The following is a 24,012-nucleotide window of genomic DNA, read 5'->3' as shown; positions in this document are numbered from 1 at the left end:
CATGTAGAACGGTGAGACTTCCCTCATTGGCGAAGAGCACAAGGTACACAAGATGGTCAGGGAATTGGCAAATGGCGATTGCGTAAGAAACAAGGAGTTGGGGGAATCACCGCTTCTGTGAGGAGACTATCAACAAGACTAGTTCTGGATCGGGGTGTAATGTGGGTCAACGACAAAAAAGGATAACCCACATTTTAGAGGGAGAAAACTGGAAGCCATAGGCGGTGGCCCATCCAGAGGCCCATCAGATGGCGCCTTGGAGCTGGCGCTCAGCAGATGCTACGGAATGGAAGCTGCATCAGATGCAAAAATCGTCGACGTACAATGCTGGGGTAACCAGAGGTCCGACAGAGGTCACAAGCCCATTGATGGTAACGAGGAAGAGTGTGACACTTAGCACAGAACCCTGTGTGATACCATTCTCCACTTCTTAGGGGCGCTGAGTGAAGTGCCAACTCAAACCCGGAAGAGCCAGTGAGATAAAAATTCGCAGATAAAAACTGGAACAGGACCACGGAAGCCCCAGTCATGCAGTGTAAATAAAATTTGATGGCACCAAGCCGTCATACACCTTATGTAGGTTAAAGAAGACTGCGACAAGGTGCTGGTGGTGAGTAAAAGCCTGTTGGATAGCTGATTCCAATCAGAGTAAATGGTCAGTTGGAGATTGCCCTGCCCGGAAGCCATACTGATACAGGGACAATAAGCCCCGAGATTCGGGTACCCAATATAATTGTAAGCTGACCATCCTTTCGATAGTTTACGGAGAACATTCGTCAGGCTACTTGGGGAGTAGCTGTCTAGAGACAATGGGTTTTTCCCGCGCTGAAAGATGGGGATAACTATACTGTCTTGCCATTGTGACAGAAAACCACCCCTGAGCCATATGTAGTTGAAGACCCTGAGGAGCTGTTGCCTCTGGGGAACATCCAAGTGTTGGATCATCTGGTTTTGGATGGAATCCGGGCCTGGGACTGTGTCTCGTGAAGAGCTAAGAGCCTGCAACCAATTCCCATTCGGTGAAGGGTGCATTATAGGGCTCAACATGGTGCGGGATGAAACAGAGGGGGTCTGTTTAACTCTCTCAGCATTCCTTTTTACTCCACTTAATAAGGTAACGAGCCTTAGCACGGAGATGCTTAAAAGTGAGGAGGTTGGTCTGTAAAGGCTGTCGCTTAAATCGCTGCAGCACCCGTCGGCAGTCCTGGACAGTGACTGCGACACCCTATGTCCACCACGGCACCAGTCGACGATGAGGGGAACCTGCAGATAGGGGGACAGCAGTGCCAGCAGCATGACGATTAGTGGCAGAGATGCCTTGCATGACTACATCAATGGAATTTGAGAAGGAGGTGTCAAAGTTCACAGCAGATGTATATAAAGGCCAATTGGCCTGACGGAATGCCCAACGCGGGGCCTGTCCTACTGGCGGCAGCAGGGGAATGATAGAATCACCCAGAAGTGGTCACTGTCACAAAGGTTATCATGGGATGACCAATGTAGGGAAGCCTGGGCAGGGGAGGAGATTGTGAGATCGGTAACAGAGAAGGTGCCATGAGCAGCACCGAAGTGGGTAGGGGAACCATCATTGAGGCGAGACAAATTGAGGTCCGTGATAAGTTGGTCAATTAGGATACCCTTACCCATTGAAGTGACAATCCCCACAGTGGATGATGGGCACTGACGTCCCCAAGGACGAGAATTGGGCGCAGGAGTTGCTGGATTAAGGCAATATAAGGGAGTGGCCTACCTGGAGGGGGTTGACATTACAAATGGTGATTGTCGGAGTCGTTTGCACTAGTACCACTACCGCTTCCAATTTGGTATGTAGGGGGACCCAGTCACTAATGACATTGGAGTGAACCAATGTGCAGAACCCATCAGATGCAACCCCAGAGCCAGCATGGTTCCAACAGAATGCCCGATAACCACGAAATGTTGGAGAGTGGTCATCATGGAAATGCATTTCTTGAAGAACAAGACAGAACGCACAACAGGAGGAGACAAGACATTGCATTTCTGGTAGATGACTATAGTATCTATTGCAACTCTACTGGATGATCATGTGGCGAGAGTCCAAGGTAGACATGAAGAAGCCGAGGAGGAGGTCAGGTCACTTGGTCAGTAGTAGTCACCGACAAGGAGAGTCCAAGGTAGACATGAAGAAGCCGAGGAGGAGGTCAGGTCACTTGGTCAGTAGTAGTCACCGACAAGGGTGGGGTGACGTCCATAACTAAGATGTCAGACTCAGGTTGCGAGGGGCAGAATGCAGCTCCTTGAGGGCACCTTGTCTTGGGATTTGTTTCTTCTTCTTCTCTTTTTGAGGTGGAGGGGGGCAGGGTACAGGGGGAGTACAGGCTTCTGCAAGATTTGAAACTGAAAGAGTGTGGGCAACCTAGGGGTGCACAGATGGTGGGCCTTGTGGCCAAGTGGTGGGAAGAGTCTTCTGGCCTGAGAGATGCTGGGGAGAGGGGTCCTTGGGGGGAGCCTGATCACCGGCAGATGCCAAAAAAGGGGGGCACTTCTTTGGCCAGGGTGGGGGAGAGATTCCCTGATGGAAGGTCGTGGGAACTGCAGGGGAGGAGAAGGGGAGAGAGGGACAGGGCGGCTGGGGAAAGGACAGGGGGAAGAGGAGGAAATGAAGTAAAAGAGGCAAAAGTTGAATATTTTTTTGTGAGCCTCAGCATAAGGCAGGCAATCCAGGGACTTGTATTCTTGGATGTTCTTCTCTCTCTTGTAAGCCGGGAAATTCGGCGCATAAGGGAAGTGGCAGTCAGCACAATTGACACACACAGGTGGCGGAACACAGGGGCTTCCCTCATGGAGTGGGTGGTCACAGTCCACACACAAAAGGTCCGCCGTACAGCAGGAAGGCAAATGCCGAAAACGCAAGCACCGAAAGCACCGCACAGGTGGAGGGGCGTACGGCTTCACGTCACATCTGTAGCACGTACCTTGACCTTCTCTGGGAGGGTATCCTCTTCAAAAGCCAGAATGAAGGTGCCAGTATCAGTGCGGTTGTCTTTGCGACCCTTCTGCACATGTCAAACAAAATGAAAGCCATGCCGCTTCAGATTAGCCCGCAGTTCCTCATCAGTTTGCACGATGATATCCGTATGAAAAATTACTCCCTGGTCCACATTCAGAGATGGGTGAAGAGTGATAGACACCAGGACATTGCCAAGACGATCACAGGCATGAAGAGTTGTGGATTGGGTGGCAACAGAACCTTGGATCAACAGGGAGTCCGACAGTATCTTACTACGACACTCCAATTCACCAAACTTGTCCTCTATATTTTCCATGAAAAACAAAGGCTTTGTGGTGGTGAATGTGTCCCCATCCGTCCTCTTACAGACGATGGATCCTTCACCATTCGAAGAGATGGCCATTTGAGAATGGCCAGATTTTTGCAGCTTGATATGCTTCATGGGCCAAGCATCTGCCCTGATACCACCCAAGCTGACCAGGGCTCTCCCCATGGGCGCCACCCAGCCACAGCAATGAGCAGTCTGGCACAGCAGCCAATGCCGGGAGTTCCAATGCTCCAAGAAGGTAAGCAACCGCTCTTGGCATACATTGGGAGGGAACAGCTCTGGCATCTGTAGTGTGATCCCTGTGTACTCAGGGGGCTCAGCCATATGGGTACATAACAGCCCCACCACATGGACTGGCTACACATGCTGGTGACATAGCAGGGTGGAAGGGAGCAACAGTGAGGAAAGGAGAGGGGAAGGAAGGGGAGGGGGGGGGGGGGGGGGGGAGTGGAATCCACACCGTAGATGCTAGGGAGGGAGTTCTTCTCCATATGGCTCACACTAAAAACAGGACATTTTGAAGTGAAGGTCAAACCTAAAGTGGGGACCTAAACACCAAAAAGGATAAAACAACAGGCAAAAGGAACAAAATTGCAACCAATAAAAGAAACCAGGTGGACAACCAGGTCGACATAAATCAGAACACCAAGAGAGGGGAAGAATGTGGCAATGGGGAAGGAGCAAGGATAGGAAGGGAGGGCAGGGTAAAGGAAATGCAGCCAGGAAAGGAAGAATTGGCTGCACAATAGCTCGGAGACCTGTGTGCGCCACACACGAACTCATGAAAGAACTGTGAGGCCCCCCCCCTGCAGGCGGAGGGGTCGCTGGCAACTGTTCAAACAAACCTAATGTGAAGCTGTGATGCCACTTTGATCGGAAGCAGTAAGGTGTTATGAAGTATTGGATAGTCTTCGTCCTCAAGCCTTGGACACATTTTGCTGCTGGCAGACGCTTGTGTGCACTGTTTTGTTGTTGTAAATGGTGCATTTCTTTTGTAATTTAGTCGGCCAGTGTGGCCGAGCAGTTCTAGGCGCTTCAGTCTGGAACCACGCAACCGCTACAGTCGCAGGTTCAAATCCTGTCTCGGGCATGGATGTGTGTGATGTCCTTAGGTTAGTTAAGTTTCAGTAGTTCTAAGCTCTAGGGGACTGATGACCTCAGATGTCAAGTCCCATAGTGCTCAGAGCCATTTGAACCATTTTTTTTTTTGGTAACTTAAGTTTAATTTTTTCTCTCATTTGTTTTATTTCTGCAGTACTATTCTGCAGCAGTGGGATACAGTAATGTTCTTTGTTACAGTATCAATTCTTACCAGTCAAAATTACAAAAATTTAACTAAAAACTGAAACAATGAAAAGTTCCTTGAAGTCTAAAAAATTTCTTTGATTTTCCCAGTTTCATCCCTGATGAAAAATTTCCCAGGTTTTTTCTGGTTGTCCCAGGGTAAGTATGACGGAATTTGATGATGGCTCAAACAACTGCAAAGCAATACAAAGCACTTGTACAGTAGTGTTCCTCTGACTTTGGAGAGTACTCTGGAGGCATAAGCTACCACTTTTTCAGTACCTTCCTGAATTTTTACTAGAACTGCACCTATCCCACAGCTGTTAGTGCCGGTATGAAGTTCTGTCTTGGCATTCTCATCATACGATGTTAGGACTGTATAAGACGTTAGTACCTCCTGAAGGCCAGGAAAAGATCTTTCCTGCACCTTGTTCCAGGAAAATTTGGTGTGTGCATGCAGTAGTTCTAGCAAAGGGTGTGCCTTGGCACACAAGTCCTTTGTGACTCATTGTTAGTATGCAAACATTCTGGGTAAACTTCTTACATCACCAGTGTGCCCTTGGGTTGGAAAATCTGTGGCTGATCTTCTTTTCTTTGGATCAAGATGGACTCCACTGCGTTCACTAGATGCCCCACGATTTTTATTTTTGAGAGGTGGAAGCCCTGCAATCTGAACACACTTCAACACATTTGTCAGACAGCTTAGATGTTCTTCAACCATTTTGTCTACGGAACATGTGACGAAGCAAGCTGGGATATTTTTACTTCCCCTCTTGTTTTTCCATCCTCCTCCTTGAAATTATTTTTTTAAATTTTAACTGATTACCATTAACATACGTGAATATAATCTGCATTTCCATAAAAGAGAAAGTTTGGCCATTAGTTTTAAAGAACATAACACCAGATCTGATTTTGTGCTTAGTTCTATGTATGTACTTGATTTTCCAATTTATTTTAATTATGCATAGTTAGTATTTCTCATTATGGGGTGAAATTAGTAATTATAAACATTTGGAAGATGAATTACTAGTAATCTTCAAGTATCTATCGGGCTCTATTCGGAAACATGTTAGCAAAGCCAGCCCTTCATTAATTCCAAAGTAATTAACAGTTTTGTCATAAGTATTGTTTTCATAACTATACATGTTAATTTCATCATTTAAACAAATAATTCGGCATAAACCTTGTAGTAGAGGAAACTGGTAAAAAGACGGAATTTTTCAATGTAATCAGTTAAATTAATGAGTTAAGTTTTAATTATAATTTCTGTAAATTTAACTTTAAACAATGTGTAGTTTCAGTACCTATTATTGTGATGATATATAAGGGCCTGATTTTTGGTCCCGAGACAGTTAGTCCGCAGGAAACTATTGTAGTAGTATGTGGATGTTAGCCTAACTATTAATGAGGCTTATGGAAAGTTAAATAATAATGCACTGGCCATATTAAATGTGTATAAGGGGAGTTGTGAAAAGTGAAAGTAAACATTTGTGAAACGCAAGTGTGCACCTGTCAGCTACATTATTTACCATAGTTAGTGTCCAAATTACAAACCATGTTTTTCAGCCAGTGTTGCAACGCAGTACGTCAACATCGAGGACAAGAAATGAAGAAATAAAAGTAGGCGAACTACTACAAACACACTGATGAATGCCTGATGTGCAGCTGAAGACCTGAAGTAGAGAGTTTTCACTGAACAATGTCATGTTGTAACCGGAATCAAGTAAAAATCTGAAAGCAGGGTCATCAATGAAATGCAACAGGTAGCAATGAAAACATGTTTACTACAAACACCAACATACAACAAAAACAGATCAGAACTGAACTCCTGGAGGGAGAGAGCACTGCTGTTTAAACATACATGAAGTACTCCAGAATATACAAAGGAAAGAAATTTTAAGAACCTTCCAGAAATGATAAATACTACGTAACAGCTGGTGGTCAGGTTTTAACTTGTGACCCAAAGCATGCCAACAAATGACACTAATTACTACACCACACGCCATGCTGCACAGCTCCTGGCAATGCAAATACCCTTCAGGTAAATGTATATATATATATCTTCTGTTAAACACTGCAAAGTAAACTTAAACACCTCTGCATAGAGAAGAGTGAAATTCAGTGCAAGTAACTTCTCCATCAGCTTGCCCACGTATTTGGTCAAGATGCAATGTGTAACAGCATTGAGAAGGGTAGAGTACAATGCATTTAGTATTGGATATCAAACTTCCTCAACAGAAATACCTTTAAAATAGTGTCGTCTCAAATTGTGCACACCTATCCGACTTCATTCAGTGAAAAGTTCTGACCTTCTTCTTCTTATCTGTCATCCAAATTTTGCATGCTCATATTTATAGTGAGAGAGAGAGAGAGAGAGAGAGAGAGAGAAAGAGAGAGAGAGAGAGAGAGGGGGGGGGGGGGGGGGTTATTTCCTGAATATTACTATAATTTAAACAAAACATACATTTGGTTTGTTTTGATTATGAAGATAGTTTATTACAATATACTAACCTTTAACTCCCAGTGGTTAAATCTCCAACCAGGAGAGTAATTGTCTCGATAATCACCATGTGCTCTCACCCCTTTATCCTTCAATTGTTGTTCAAGCTGTCTACAGGAAGAGATTAATTCATTCCTCTCTTCATCTTTCATGTTTACGGTGATACCACATGGTACTATCACCACCTGGAATGGATAGTTTAGCATAAGACACAATTTGATATTATGACAGCAAAAAGAAATTAAACACAATAATAAGGAGAGTGTAAAAATTCGTAATTTCAAAAACATCTTAATAAATGATGGTCAGTTGTATAACTATAAAATATACATACAACTACACATGTAACGTAATTTATAGGTCACAAATGAATGAATAGTACATTCAGGAAGCAAACTTCCTAGTACAGCTTACAGAAACATTTAAAAATAAAACATAGAAAATAAAATTAGATTGTACTGTCATCATTACATGACGAAGAAAAGAAAACGTGTTGTGGCACTGTAAAAGAGTTAGTCATCATTTGGTGGGTAGTGGTGTAAAACCGATATCACAAACACAAATGTTAATACTGAATATTATTTGAATTGCATTAAAATATTGAAAGATAAAATTTTTTTACTTTCAATAGGAGTATTATCATTTATAAAGTCTAATTATTTTATTTATGACCTGTGATATTAATTATCCAATGTGCCAAGAATAATACTTCAAGGCGATTTACTTTATAAAATTAAATGATTTGAAAGTAGCAATGATATTTAGCTACCTAAAAGATATTTTATTTTCTATCAAGATTGTTTATCGTCAGTCTTCTAGTGGTTTGACGCAGCCCACCACGAATTCCTCTCCTGTGCCAACCTCTTATCTTGGAGTAGCACTTACATTCAATGTCTTCAATTATTTATTGGTGAATACATTACAATCTGTGTCCTCCCCTCCAGTTTTTACCCTCCGCATCTTTCTCAAGATCATGGAAGTTACTCCTTGATGTCTTAACAAATGTCATGTCATGTCATTTTTGCCAGTGTTTTCCACGTGTTCCTCTCAACTAATTATCTGCATATGGCCTTAGAAAAAAATGAATTAATTTGCACATTGTTAAGTAAAATTATTTCCAGTGACGTCACATTTTAGTCTTGACTGAGAATAAAAATATTTCCCGGTACCCAGTATTTCAATTACTCCCTGGCTCTCTTAAGATACCAGTTTGCCAATTCTGCAGAGAACCATCTCATTTATCATCTTACCAGTCTTTCTTACTTTTAAAATTCCAACAGGAAAGCATTACATCTCAAATTCTTTGATTCTCCTATTTTCAAGAATTCAAAGTGTCACAGTTTCTAGTACAATTATGCCTGAATGTGACAATTAGTAATAATTTGACTCATAATGGGCAAACTTCTTTGATATTTGCTAACACCACATGCACAATATTAAACTGATATTATAAATGGAAGCACACTACTCACAATACCAATATAAAAGAGAGCTGAACAGAATAGGTATGAACAAGAATAAATTTTTTTATGCTTTTAGAAAACACAATAATCAACAGCTTTCAATAGATAAATATAGTATTAATGTCTAGCGATTTTTCAAACTACTAGCTCTGCAGATCCAGGAAAAAACACTGGATGCAGGCAGAAAATAAATATGGTACGTGAACATACTGTGAACTGCTTTTGATATGTATCATATTCTGTACCTGGATAGATGCCACTCGAGGTGGAAGAACGAGTCCTTGGTTGTCCCCATGTATCATTATCATTACCCCTGAAAACAGAACAATCATCTTGACAGCAATATAGTGGAGTTCATGGACAATTAAAGTTAATGACACAATAAGATGGAATGAATAACTGTTACAGTCGATGCACCCATAACATATACCGAAATGAAGAACTCCCTCCAGCCTCCTCCTCAAATGTGGTCTCCCTGGATAATGACCAAAATCTATTTATGATGAAAAAACAACAACTGCAATTCTTAGAGTTCACACGAAGGTTAGTGAAATGTATTTCACTAGAAATTTGTCTCACAAACGGCTTTCAAAGTGCAAAAACATTAGTTCATAATTTCATAAATGAAGTCTCACTATTTTTTTAAATTGTGTATTTTAGCCTTATGCCGCAGGAGTCATTACTGATTTCGAATTATTAATAATCATCACCAGAATAAAATGCATAGTAACCTGTCAATTGAGAAGACCTGGGGAAGAGCTCACCTATTGTGAGAAACTATGGTTTAATAATAATAGTAATAATAATAATAATAATAATAATACGCCTGCCAACATTAGAGACTAGAGGGCCTCTTCACTGACTTTTAAAAAGTAGAAATCCTTGAATTACATCACCTATCACAGTTACAATATTGTTAAAATAGCTTGTGTGGTTTAACATATTAAGTTGCTGTTTACATCTACATCTATACACTGCAAGCCAGTGTGATGTGCATGGTAGAGGGTATGTCCCATGGTACCAGTTACTGTTATTTTAAAAAGTACTTCAATAAGGTTCTGGCAAATCATTCCCAGTATTTATATAGATATTATAGTAAAGAGAGAAAATTCCCAAATTAAAGAAGCTCAAGAGGTACATTATGCATAAGATTAGAAATGTGCTGCATTAGTATTAATTATTGATAGTTACAGCAGTACAAGAATATTCACATTAAAGGGCACAACATGGTAATTTATTGCTATTTAGGAAATATAAAATAACATACCAATTGTTCGTGTAGTAATGCCCCAGGAATTCTGATATACAAATTTCTTTTCCTGCGTCTCAGGGTCTTCAAAAACAATTTCGAACATTTTAGAAAAGTTCTGCCCCAAGTGATGTGAAGTGGCACCCTAAAACAATTAACAAATTTCAGAGAAACTGTGTCTAATGATTCAACCAAGTTTCCAACTGAGTATCGGTTAAAAATGTATACCAATATTTACACGTAACTGAAACTTCACACATCAATAGAAATTTGTCACGAATTGGAAGGCAGAAATACGCACAAAGCAAAACTTTCTTGCATTGAAAAAGTTTTGATTTATTGTGTTTTTAAAATACAACAAGACACACAATAAATTCATTTATGCAACAGTCAACATCACAGGCCACTTGTGGCCTGAAGATGGAGTGCTTTCTTGTTGTGTTCTTCAGTATGCAGAATTGTTTGAGGCAGCTCTTTACATTACTCTGTCCAGTGCAAGCCTTTTCATATCTGAACAGCTAGTAAAGACTATATTCACTTGAACCTGCTTACTGTAGTGAAGCCTTGATCCCCTCTATAATACCTCCCCCCATTCAAACAAACCAACCTTTCCTGAAGACATCCTGTTACCCTCGTAAATACCGAAATGATACCTCTCTGACGTACACTTGCACTACTGTTGGGGCTGTCTGTATTGGCGCAGCACGCAAGCCACTCCAATCAGGGCAAGGCACTTAGTTTGAGGGAGGACATTTGTATACGGTTGGTGCATAAGTTTGTAGTATTTTTGTTTTGCATGTTGGTATTCCAATTGCTATGGGTTTATTTATCAATTGTCACTTTTTATTTCTTGTTCACTGTTGCTATTTGAGTTGTCATTTTGTCAACTGGAGATGGTGGGTGCAGCTATGGATACTAGGAAAGGAGTGTCAAGTGGGGAAACCTGAACATTTCCGATATATTCTTCTAAGGTCAATGGAGAGGTGACACCAGCAAAGGCAGCCAGAAAAAAAAAGTGCCATGAATGGGGATAATGCCATTCGACAGATTGGTAAAAAACTGTTTTCGGTTTTTCTTTTCTTTTTTCCATTTTGAGGAGGAGCGTTTTGACATCAGTGAGTCCCCAAATTCAGGAAGATCATTACGGTTTGGTGAAGATCGTTGAAATGCATTAATCCGTAAAGAACCACATCAATGTACTCGAGAACTGGCAAATGTGATGAACTGTGATAATTCCACCAACATGCGAAATATTAAATGCAATGAGGCAGTTCAAAATTCAGTTGTTTGGGTACTGCATGCTCTAAGCTCAAATCACAAAAATCAGCAGGTGGCCATATGTGCATCTCTACTTGCTTGTTATCAACTGGCTTACGAACATCACCAATCATTCCTATCCTGTGTCGTTACCCGTGATGAAAAATGATGTCGTTAAGCTAACTTAAGGAAAAGAAAGGAATGCTTGAGCCAAACAAAGCAGCAACTCTCTGTACAAAGATCTCTGTGTATTCACAAAAGATAATTTACTATGAATTGCTTCCCCGAGGTCTAACAATCATAACTGACATTTTATTGTGAACAACTCTGAGAGGTCTTGCAGATGCAGTCCAAGAACAGTGACCCAGAATGATTACCTGAAGGTGATACTACTGAACAATAATACCCACCTGCTTTCTGCTAAACTGACAAAAAACACTATTCAGAAGTAGGGATGGCAATCATTCTGCACCCACCTTAGTCACCTGATCTTGTGCCCTCAGACTTTTACCTTTTCTGCTCTCTATCGAAAAGCCTTTAAAGAGATTCCTTTTCATGTGGAAATGCGCTCTGAACATGGCACTGCAAGTTCTTCAGACCGACAAGTTCTCCGCCTCAGAACCATGTGATTTCTACTGTTGTGGAACTGGAAAGTTACTCCAGTGCTGACAGACTGTTGTACACAGTGAAGGAGAATAAATTAATGATGACTAAAGACCTTGTTATGTGTATCTTATTAAATTAATGGAAAAATGCTATGAACTTAAGCACCAACCAAATAGCTTATGCTAAAACAATACAGATGTGATTCCAATTCGGGAAAGGTCAATGGTTTGCAGGAGGACATTTACAGCAGATGCTAAAACAATGCAAATGTGATAATTGTTGGGAGGTGAGTATGCCATTCATAAAATATATAACCAAGAATTTCTTGATATCCTATATCCTAAAAACCTGATCCTTGCAGGAGTCTATCCCCTCAGAAACCCTCACTTTCAGCCTCAAAAATAAGTTTAATCATGTTAAACTTTTTACAAGGGCGTTCTTTCCTGTAACTTCCAAGCTTCAGTGAAAATATCTGTTTACAACACAACCATTAATCACAACCGTTTCAAAACTTACACTGAACCACATATTATACATTTTAAACTCTCTTTATCTCTTGAAAGGGAGTCAGAAGCAGAACCAACAGTCCCCATGTAAAGCACACACTAACATCGTCAGTTGTTAGGCTGGAACAAGGCAAAGAATGCACCGCCAATGCTGTAAAAAATTCTCCTGTCTCCCTCTCTGTATAGAATGCATCGACTTCATCCCTTCTTATGTGCACACGACTGTTACAATAGTGAAGATTTTGCTACTGATGCTGCAGGTGTGTGTGTGTGTGTGTGTGTGTGTGTGTGTGTGTGTGTGTGTGTTTTGCCTTGCTTGAGCTTTATCTTTGCTGCCAAAGTATGGCCTTACCACATATCTCTCACTACTTTCCTACCATTCGTATTTCTATCACAGTACTTGGAGCAACAGGTGAAAAGGTGGAAGCATCGCACTGTTTAGAAATAAATCGAGATTTCCAGTATTTCTATCACAGTACTTGGAGCAACAGGTGAAAAGGTGGAAGCATCGCACTGTTTAGAAATAAATCGAGATTTCCAGTCCCTCCGCCGTTGCCGTCATGTGCTAAACTAGTGTACAAATTGAAGCAAATGGCTATAGCGAGCAACAGATAAGGTACACATTCAGCTGAAACATTTCACTATTGTGTGAAGATGATGATGATGATGACGACAATGAGATTGGAATGACGTAAATTCTGTACCATTTCCACTTCCATAAGTTAATTATGTATACGATGTACAGCATAAGGAGAGATGGGGTAGAATCCGACCTATTGTAACTGAAAACCTTGTTTCATCATGCACTGCAAGAAACTATCAGTATTTTGTGAGGGTTTTCAGGAAAACAAGGATTCATTATCATCAAAAATTGATCAAGAATGCCCTCCTGGAAACAAAGTAATCGCTGGAAACTGTAAAAACCTCTTCTGAACTATAATGAGAGATAAGACAAGCGATCACTCTGAAACATTCAACTGAGTAATAACCATGAACAGACTGAAATTATATCTGTTACTGTAGCTGAAAAAGTGAACACAATAAGGAGTGCACAAAAAATTAGAACATGTCAAGAGAGACAAAAGTATTCAAAAATTACTAAAATGAACAAAACTGAATCAAAATGTAATATAATGTACAGAAGCTTTGTTATGAAATTTTGAAGTGTACACCTAAACTACATTAATAAAACAACTGAAACACCATTGTCACAGCAACTGAATATTCCACATAATAGTTTGGTGTGTGGGAAGTAACAGTACAACGCAAGACCGAAGTAATATTACTGTACCATTGAAAACCCATACATGTCATTCAGTTGTAATCTTCAAGGTTCATCATAAAGTAAATGACTTATAGAGCATATTCAAATATTTTAATGTTTTACACACACACACACACACACACACACAAAATTATTTTCCTTTTTTTTTAAATTTCAAATGAATGACCCATGTACCTGTGTCTGAAATGACTGCTTTGGTCCCTATTATTGATCTTTAATATCGCATAGGCAAAATTATGCTGTATAATAGAAAGTAAGTTAAACAGAATGATGATCCTATTGGTTGTAATTAGACACATTTTAACAGCAACTGCACTTTTACAATATGCAACAAAATTTATGCAAAAATCCTTTTTAGTCTTGCAACAAAAAATACTGCGAAGTCTTGCCTGTATTGCACGTCCACTGGCTGATATGAATGCTTCAACAGTGAGAGTATAATCTCCACCAGCAAATTTCTCCTTTTGTGTTTTTCTGCCTTTAATAACTGGGATTGCTAAAAGATCCGTGTAGATATTGGCATATAAATCTGCAACAAATTTAAATGTCTCCAATCACTCAAAATGTCAAAATTCAATCTGGAGAAATTACAAAGACTATAAATTCAGGTCATATAATTTAGTATCACTTGTAAAATTCCCTTTTAAGAAATAGATATAGTGCCAGGAATGCAATGAAGGAAGGAATTTAACAATGTTTGTAAGTAGGTGATCCCTCTCAATTCACTGCTGCTGGACTCACCCTTGAAATATAATGGCGAGCCAGGCCATCACATCAAGTATTCACCTAATACGACATTGGATTATGGTGAAGGATGTGTACCATATGAAATGTGTCCATACGAAATATGTGGAGCAACTGCCGAACACTCAGAATGATAAGAGGAAAAGGTTCTGCAAAAACTAAATAAATTTTTGAAATCTAAGCCACAGTCCACAAAACCAAGTTAGACATTACTTTGTCAAATGGCAAATTGAAAATGTGCTGCAAATCTGTGTGCTCTGAATTTATACCTTCAACAAGCAAAGAACAAGTGAAATTTACAAACTTTAAGAGCCCAGGAGATAAGGAGGGATACATTCGACGTGTCGTAACTTTGCATCAGTTCGTGAGGAATGAACAAATAGCTGATATGGTGGTGTACTGCCAGCAAAAGTTTGATTGCATGCCTCGGTTCAGCACACAATTTGAACTTGGCACCAAGATTCAAAATTTCTCTCTCTCTCTTGGATTGGTGAAAGTTGTTAGAAAGCCCATAAAATTTGTTGCAAGAGTTTTCCTTGTTTTCTGAATTCAACATCCAAATTAGCAAAATAACAATAATGTGAACTTTTGAACTCTGATGATCATTCCGATTTATAGTATTCTTGGCACACAAGGAATGATTATACCCCTCATGCAGGGGAGCCTCCGCGAAGTTGGGGGAAACAGAAGAGCAATACAGATAGATGAAAACATGAATTGACTCTGATCAGTATCTTGATAGTTTATCAGAATGACCACTGACATTCTTTTCATCAAAATTTACACTACATTGAAGAATGAAAAATTCATGATGGAAATGACCAAATATTATGGCAAGCTTTCGTCAACACTATGCTTTCTCCCAGGGGCAGCATAAACAGACTATTTGTGGTGTTTGGAAGGTAACAGAGGGGCAGAAACTTTGAGTTGAGACCTTACCCAGATAGCTCAGTTGGTAAGAGCAGAGGTCATGACAGGCGAGGGCTTGGATTGAGTCCCAGTCTGACCTACAATATCAATTTGTCAAGAAGATCCTTGCTGTCTTTTTCACAATAATGTTGTGGTAGGTTTGCTCAAATAATGCAGCAAGGGGGTTAAAGAGAAACTTTCTAAAGTCACACTTAAGAAACCATTCAATGTTTTTTTAAAGAATGGTCTAGAAGGACAGTAGAGAATGAATCGTGGAAGCCCTTGCTTTGCGTGATTTAGGGAACCACAGAAAACCTAAGTTTGGATGGCCAGATTTTCTGCCCTCCCAATTGTGATTCTAACAGTGCTATCACAATATTCAGTCTAATTCATCAACACAGCCTTGCACAATATATCAAAAGTAATATAAAACAACCTTTACTGATGCTTTACAAACTTTTAAAATGAGTCAATAAGCTTCGCACAACTTTCAATATTATAGCAGAGTTTTCAATGTACAATAGAGGATTAGAGTTACCTAACATTGTCTTCACTTCCTCTCTAGCTTCCTCAAATGTGGCAAATGCTGTGTGCCCTTCCTGCCACAGAAATTCTCTGGTACGAAGGAAAGGCTGTGGATGCTTGAATTCCCATCTCTGTTGGATAAAAATACCAGAATAAATACCAGAGAAATGATATAAAGAAACATTGACACCACAGTGAAAGCAACTAAGAAGCGGATACATTATTAAACAAACTTATTGCCTGGAATTCTTCAACCAACAATGCAAAACAATGAAAAACAGAAAAATAATTATGTAACCTGTTGTTAGCTGGTAAAATTTTGTAGATAAGTCTCCATCTGCAGCATCGTCGACAGGACTGACTGCGGACCTTTGGTACAGAGCCGAGTGGAGGGCCTGAATCAGAGGCTGAGATGATTCTGCGACCGTGTGGGCTGCAGATTCCATGACTTGCGCCATAGGGTGGTGGGGTTTCGGGTTCCGCTGGATAGGTCAGGAGTCCACTACACGCAACAAGCGGCTACACGGATAGCAGGGGTTGTGTGGCGTGGGCTGGGCGGTTTTTTAGGTTAGATGGCCTTGGGCAAGTACAGAAAGGGCAACAGCCTCAATGGGTGAAGGGCAACAGCCTCAACGGGTGCAGGGCAAAGTCAGGACATGCAGGGACCAAGCAGCAATCGGTATTGTAATTGTAAACTGTCGAAGCTGCGTTGGTAAAGTACCGGAACTTCAAGCGCTGATAGAAAGCACCAAAGCTGAAATCGTTATAGGTACAGAAAGCTGGTTGAAGCCAGAGATAAATTCTGCCGAAATTTTTACAAAGGTACAGACGGTGTTTAGAAAGGATAGATTGCATGCAACCAGTGGTGGAGAGTTCGTCGCTGTTAGTAGTAGTTTATCCTGTAGTGAAGTAGAAGTTGATAGTTCCTGTGAATTATTATGGGTGGAGGTTACACTCAACAACCGAGCTAGGTTAATAATTGGCTCCTTTTACCGACCTCCCGACTCAGCAGCATTAGTGGCAGAACACCTGAGAGAAAATTTGGAATACATTTCACATAAATTTTCTCAGCATGTTATAGTCTTAGGCGGAGATTTCAATTTACCAGATATAGACTGGGACACTCAGATGTTTAGGACGGGTGGTAGGGACAGAGCATCGAGTGACATTATACTGAGTGCACTATCCGAAAATTACCTCGAGCAATTAAACAGAGAACTGACTCGTGGAGATAACATCTTGGACCTACTGATAACAAACAGACCCGAACTTTTCGACTCTGTATGTACAGAACAGGGAATCAGTGATCATAAGGCCGTTGCAGCATCCCTGAATATGGAAGTTAGTAGGAATATAAACAAAGGGAGGAAGGTTTATCTGTTTAGCAAGAGTAATAGAAGGCAGATTTCAGACTACCTAACAGATCAAAACGAAAATTTCTGTTCCGACACTGACAATGTTGAGTGTTTATGGAAAAAGTTCAAGCCAATCGTAAAATGCGTTTTAGACAGGTACGTGCCGAGTAAAACTTTGAGGGATGGGAAAAACCCACCGTGGTACAACAACAAAGTTAGGAAACTACTGCAAAAGCAAAGAGAGCTTCACTCTAAGTTTAAACGCAGCCAAAACCTCTCAGACAAACAGAAGCTAAACGATGTCAAAGTTAGCGTAAGGAGGGCTATGGGTGAAGCGTTCAGTGAATTCGAAAGTAAAATTCTATGTACCGACTTGACAGAAAATCCTAGGAAGTTCTGGTCTTACGTTAAATCAGTAAGTGGCTCGAAACAGCATATCCAGACACTCCGGGATGATGATGGCATTGAAACAGAGGATGACACGCGTAAAGCTGAAATACTAAACACCTTTTTCCAAAGCTGTTTCACAGAGGAAGACCGCACTGCAGTTCCTTCTCTAAATCCTCGCACAAACAACAAAATGGCTGACATCGAAATAAGTTTCCAAGGAATAGTAAAGCAACTGGAATCACTCAACAGAGGAAAGTCCACTGGACCTGACGGGATACCAATTCGATTCTACACAGAGTACACGAAAGAACTTGCCCCCCTTCTAACAGCCGTGTACCGCAAGTCTCTAGAGGAACGGAGGGTTCCAAATGATTGGAAAAGAGCACAGGTAGTCCCAGTCTTCAAGAAGGGTCGTCGAGCAGATGCGCAAAACTATAGACCTATATCTCTGACGTCGATCTGTTGTAGAATTTTAGAACATGTTTTTTGCTCGCGTATCATGTTGTTTTTGGAACCCCAGAATCTACTCTGTAGGAATCAACATGGATTCCGGAAACAGCGATCGTGAGAGACCCAACTCGCTTTATTTGTTCATGAGACCCAGAAAATATTAGATACAGGCTCCCAGGTAGATTCTATTTTCCTTGACTCCCGGAAGGCGTTCGATACAGTTCCGCACTGGCGCCTGATAAACAAAGTAAGAGCCTACGGAATATCAGACCAGCTGTGTGGCTGGATTGAAGAGTTTTTAGCAAACAGAACACAGTATGTTGTTCTCCATGGAGAGACGTCTACAGACGTTAAAGTAACCTCTGGTGTGCCATAGGGGAGTGTTATGGGACCATTGCTTTTCACAATATATATAAATGACCTAGTAGATAGTGTCGGAAGTTCCATGCGGCTTTTCGCGGATGATGCTGTAATATAGAGAGAAGTTGCAGCATTAGAAAATTGTAGCGAAATGCAGGAAGATCTGCAGCGGATAGGCACTTGGTGCAGGGAGTGGCAACTGACCCTTAACATAGACAAATGTAATGTATTGCAAATACATAGAAAGAAGGATCCTTTATTGTATGATTATATGATAGCGGAACAAACACTGGTAGCAGTTACTTCTGTAAAATATCTGGGAGTATGCGTGCGGAACGATTTGAAGTGGAATGATCATATAAAATTAATTGTTGGTAAAGCGGATACCAGGTTGAGATTCATTGGGAGTTTCCTTAGAAAATGTAGTCCATCAACAAAGGAGGTGGCTTACAAAACACTCGTTCGACCTATACTTGAGTATTGCTCATCAGTGTGGGATCCGTACCAGATCGGGTTGACGGAGGAGATAGAGAAGATCCAAAGAAGAGCGGCGCGTTTCGTCACAGGGTTATTTGTTAAGCGTGATAGCGTTACGGAGATGTTTAACAAACTCAAGTGGCAGACTCTGCAAGAGAGGCGCTCTGCATCGCGGTGTAGCTTGCTGTCCAGGTTTCGAGAGGGTGCGTTTCTGGATGAGGTATCGAATATATTGCTTCCCCCTACTTATACCTCCCGAGGAGATCACGAATGTAAAATTAGAGAGATTAGAGCGCGCACGGAGGCTTTCAGACAGTCGTTCTTCCCGCGAACCATACCCGACTGGAACAGGAAAGGGAGGTAATGACAGTGGCACGTAAAGTGCCCTCCGCCACACACCGTTGGGTGGCTTGCGGAGTATAAATGTACATGTAGATGTAGATGAACAACGGTGAGATGAAATGAAAAGTTATGAGTGTGGAACTGTGGGGGGATGGAAGAAGAAATGGTTAGAGAGGGGTATAGAAAGAGGGAGGGGGGAAGGGGAGGTAGGAGAGAGAGAGGGGGACAGGCGAGGGAGAAGAGAGGGGTGAGAGAGAGGGGGAGAGGCGAGGGAGAAGAGAGGGGGGAGGGAGAGGGGGGGAGGGAGAGAGGGGGGAGGGAGAGAGGGGGGAGGGAGATTGAGGGGGAGGGAGATAGAGGGGGAGGGGGATGGGAAAGGGGGGACGGAGAGAAAGCAAGAAGGGGAAGAGCAATTGCCTGCTCTCAATCCAGATAGGCAAATTATATTGCATTCCCATTGTTCAGATCTGTCAAATAACATATCTTGCAATAGGTGAACATCCATTTTCTGCAGTGTTATTTCTTTCTGCACTGTGTAACATTGTCGGCAATATTCTGTTCTGATGGGCATTAATCCTTTAAGTTCAAAACATGATCTAATCATAATGCAAAACTCTCCATGTTACGTCAATATAATTGTAACACTATTCTCGTGCTGCCACACCGCCCCTCTCCAGTGCCTTTCAATGTGAAAATGTCGTGAAAAGCCCTATCGTGAAACTGAAGGAAGTTTAATAAGTCACTGTAACATGCTTATTCATGATTACTGAGGCACAAGGAATCACATTATAACTTGCAAACATAAATTTGTAGTTTTTTCGGCTTATAGACAATGTTGAACAAAACGTTGCACCTGATTTTACATCAATATCGAATCAATCAAGTTATACATATTAATGCACAGTACTGAAAGACATCTGAAGTGTGGAGAACTGTAAGAAGCCACAACTGCAACCAAGGCTAAACTGGTAATACACCCCTAACCTAAGATCGTATCTAGAGGCCACACTCATCTGCAGTAAATGTTTCATCAACAGGCCTCATGTGAGTGTGATTGTATTGCAAACATGCCATCCAGCTACGAGGTTCATTCAAATGAAACCTCTTCAATGTGTTTATCTTTGCCTTACACGTAAGGTGGCACCATGTAACTGTGAGTACGGTGGTGCCATCTGACGCACGCACATTGTTTGATGTTTCATAGCGCCTGTGTGGTTTCATGCTGAAGAGAAGGTGATCACACAGGTTATCGTCCACTACCGAACACGCAGGTGAGTAAGCAGGAACAACAAGGAGTGATTCAATTTTTGGCGGTGGAGGCAGTTGGAGGATGTGAAAAGTATCGACAGATGAAGGCTGTGTACGGCGAGTACAGTCTGAGTCGTTCAAGTGTTGTGGAATGGTGCAAATGATTCCTGGAGGGGTACGAGTCACAGGAAGACGATGCTCATCTTGGACAGGCTCATTGTGTCACCACATCGGAAATGGTTGTGGAAGTGACTGCTTTAGTCTTGGACAACCGCAGAATCACCGTGGACAAGATCCATCGGTTATTGGGTATTAGCAAGGACACTGTCCACACCATAATGCATCAACACTTGAACTGTCAAAAAAATCTGTGTGCAGTGTGTTCCCCACCAAGTGACTACGGAACAGCACAATACTTGAATGGCGAAACATGGTATGACTGTTTTGAACCGGAAAGCAAATGTCAGAGCAAGCAATGGAAACATGCGACTTCACCACCTCCAAAGAAATCAAAGGCTGTGCACACTGGTTATGGCAAGACCATGATGTCCTCCTTTTTTGACCACATGGACCCACTGCTCGTCAGGTTCCTGGAACAGGGAATCAACATCAATGCCCAGCGTTATCAAGCCACTTCACAGAACCTTAGACAAGCAATCAAGTCGAAACGCCGAAGCATGTTGTACAATGGCACTATCCTCATGCATGATAATGCCCGCCCACACACATGGCCAATGCGGTGAAGACGACATTGCAGCAGTTTCGGTGGGAAATGCTCGAACATCCACCATACAATCCTGAACTTCACTGTGGGACTTTCATATGTTTGTACCTCTAAAAAAAACTATTCGCAGACATCAATTCGCAACGGACAATGAAGTGTGTGACTGAGTATAGGCCTGGATCCAACAGCAGCCTACTAGCTTCTTCGAGGATGGAATCGACTGGCTAAAGTCGCAATGGGATAAATGTGCCAACAGTTTTGGCAACTATTTTTGAGTATGTGTACTGCGTATAACAACATTTTTGAGTTCCCGTTACTTTACACTAGCGACTGGGTTCCATTAGAATGCTCCTTATATACAGGGTGGAGAAATCCTGAATAGCTGATACCAACAGGAAGCAAAATGACTAATGTTGTATACGTTGACAACGCACCATTTTTAAAATATGGAAACCTGGGGCCACGTGCTCCGATTGGCTGTGGGATTGCCCTGTTGCTGTTTGACGGTTGATGCACAGCACTATGGTTGTAGGTTCACATATACAAACGTCCCTTGCCCCATCACTGCCCCAATGTGATATGCACACGTCTAACAGGTCTTGATGTTTGCCTTCACCTCACATCAGGGGCATTCAGATGTAAGCTTCGCTTCAGAGTACATACACGTCAACTGCGATTTAGTCATACAGTAAGCATGGTGGCACAGTATTCGTTTGAAGAACAATACAATACGGTTTTTGTTTATGGACTAGCCATCCGTAATGCGCATGAAGCTCGATAATTGTATGAGGAATGGTACCCAGCAAGATGCCACCCACACCCGTAAACGTTTACAGCAACTATCTGGCGACTTGGCGAAACAGGCTCGTTAGCAAGATATCATGGTGATAATGGAAGACCTCAAACACAACGGGATGCTGCATTTGAAGATACTGATCTCGAGCACTTTGAGGGAGCACTCATTGGTTAGTCTGGGAGGTTTTGAGGGATGATGGCCAGCATCCATATAGTTTCCACCTTGACCAAGACCTAAATCCTGAGGTGGACTATGAACACAGGCTACGGTTTCACTGGTGGTTTCTGCGATGTGTAGCACGAGACCCGACTTTCCCGCCATTGTGTTGTTTACCGACAGTGCACCTTCCATCAGAATGGTCTTAACACTCGAAATGTTCATTACTGGACAAGGGGAGATCCTCACGTCACTTACGTCAACGGATACCAGGAACGATTTTCGCTCAACATTTGGGCAGGCATTATTGGTGACCACCTGACTGGGCCACTCCATCTACTTCCTCAACTTACCGTGCCAAATTACCTTCACTTTTTGCAGAAAACTCTACCTGGCCTGCTGGAAGACGTTCCCCTGGACATAACAGCTACACATGTGGTTGCAGCATGATGGGGTACCTGCACATAACAGTTGCATCCCTTTCCTGTGGGGATTTTTCAAGGTTCTAGTTCACCCATCTGGATGCGAACCACATGGAAACAAAGAGGAATTACTGGATCGTATTCAACATGCCACCAATCACATCAGAGCAATGCCAGGAATCTTTGAAAGAGATTGGCAAAAGACCATTCAATGTTAACAAGCTTGTGTCGCATCAGAGGGACGCCAGTTTGAGGACCTGCTTTACGTAAACAATGTCCTAGCTTAAAAAACAAGGCCTTTTTCAGGGCCGACAAAGACTTTCTGTACACAAACTAACAGCTGTTGACGAGTTTGTTCCCAGTACGTCTTATCATGAAACTACAATGGATGTGTCGGGACCAAGGCGGATTCGCCCCCAGAGTGGAAGGCTGGCGCGCTACCACCAAGCATGCGGGCTCCCTTGGATACATTGCGATCTATGGCAGGCAAAGCATTTGCAGTCATACACTGTCCAGAGCATCCAGCAACAGGGCAATCCTGCAGCCAACTGGGGCATGCGGCACCAAGTTTCTGCAGTTTAAAAATTGTGCGTTGGTGGCCTACACAACATTAGTAATTTTGGTTCCTACTGGCATCAGCTATCACAGGTTAAAATTTTGTGACACAATTTTTCTCCCCCCTGTATACAGTAGTAAACAGAGTGGATCTTGAGACTGTCAGCAGGCACATGCCAGCAGGCACATGCCAACAGGCATAAGGCTCTGCTGCGTATGCTAGTGGCCACAAGGCAACAAAACTATTTAAATACTGTAGGCTGGAACTCCACTGTATGATGCTGATACTGGATCCGATCCCTTCACTAAAAACGTATGTCGCCAGTCTTCCAATCTCTTCTTAGTTCCTAGCACAAACGACAAGATATCATTTTCTAAAGCTACTGCAGTTTCACAAGCAATGTCATGTTGATAAATGCTGCATGAATGTCACTGTAATATATGTGGTGCTCATTTCATATCACTTACAGACTTGGTAAATATATGCAAATAAATCATCAACAAAGTGTGCCCCTCCACCTTTCTCTGCCTACATAAAACTTTTTATACCAATAAAATCTGTGAAAAAACATTCTAAATCTGTAAGTGAATATTTTTCTGGCAGAATGAACCTTCTTTCTGGAAACTTTCATCAAACCATACCACATGCCACCTTGCTGATCCTGCACCAGTGCGACACACAGGCACAAGAAGAATAAGTAGAATAAAATCTCTCTCTAGTAAGCTTTACCCATTTAACTCTGCATTGTATTGAATTATCGCAAAACACAGACTGCTTACTTTAATAATATAAATGCCTGACATGTCAGGCAGTTTTCGACAGGCAAGGAAAGGGAGTGGGGCCGAACACTTATTTCCAAACTTACCACAACATTGTTCCACTGATTGAGTTTCAGAGGTAGGTCCCTGTAAGATTGTATCCATTTGGCATAAGAGGGATACATCACAGTTTCACTCGTCGGCCGTACTGCAATAGGCTCTGCCAAGTCAGTATCACCTGACTTAGTAATCCATGCAACCTAATAAAATATATAGTCTTTTTTAATATTTGAAAGCATTTTACATTTAGAAGCCCGTAAGGCCTCGAGTGAA

At 41.8% G+C, this 24,012-nt stretch overlaps 1 protein-coding gene across 1 annotated transcript in view; it reads right to left on the bottom strand.

Annotated features, from left to right (window-relative positions):
• Positions 1 to 24,012, bottom strand: part of LOC124601218 (bifunctional glutamate/proline--tRNA ligase) — a 252,178-nt gene that overhangs the window by 36,979 nt on the left and 191,187 nt on the right. Inside the window, exons 18-23 of the mRNA XM_047136226.1 lie at positions 23,787 to 23,939; positions 15,659 to 15,776; positions 13,857 to 13,996; positions 9,832 to 9,958; positions 8,810 to 8,877; positions 7,113 to 7,286 (exon numbers count right to left, since the gene is read on the bottom strand). Of these exons, the coding sequence (XP_046992182.1) occupies positions 7,113 to 7,286; positions 8,810 to 8,877; positions 9,832 to 9,958; positions 13,857 to 13,996; positions 15,659 to 15,776; positions 23,787 to 23,939 (780 nt within the window). The remainder of the gene's footprint in view (positions 1 to 7,112; positions 7,287 to 8,809; positions 8,878 to 9,831; positions 9,959 to 13,856; positions 13,997 to 15,658; positions 15,777 to 23,786; positions 23,940 to 24,012) is intronic.

This window comes from Schistocerca americana, chromosome 1 (assembly GCF_021461395.2).
Source record: "Schistocerca americana isolate TAMUIC-IGC-003095 chromosome 1, iqSchAmer2.1, whole genome shotgun sequence".
Classification (NCBI taxonomy): domain Eukaryota; kingdom Metazoa; phylum Arthropoda; class Insecta; order Orthoptera; family Acrididae; genus Schistocerca; species Schistocerca americana.
Note: the sequence above shows the minus strand (reverse complement) of the source record. Positions and strands in the feature narration are given on the sequence as shown.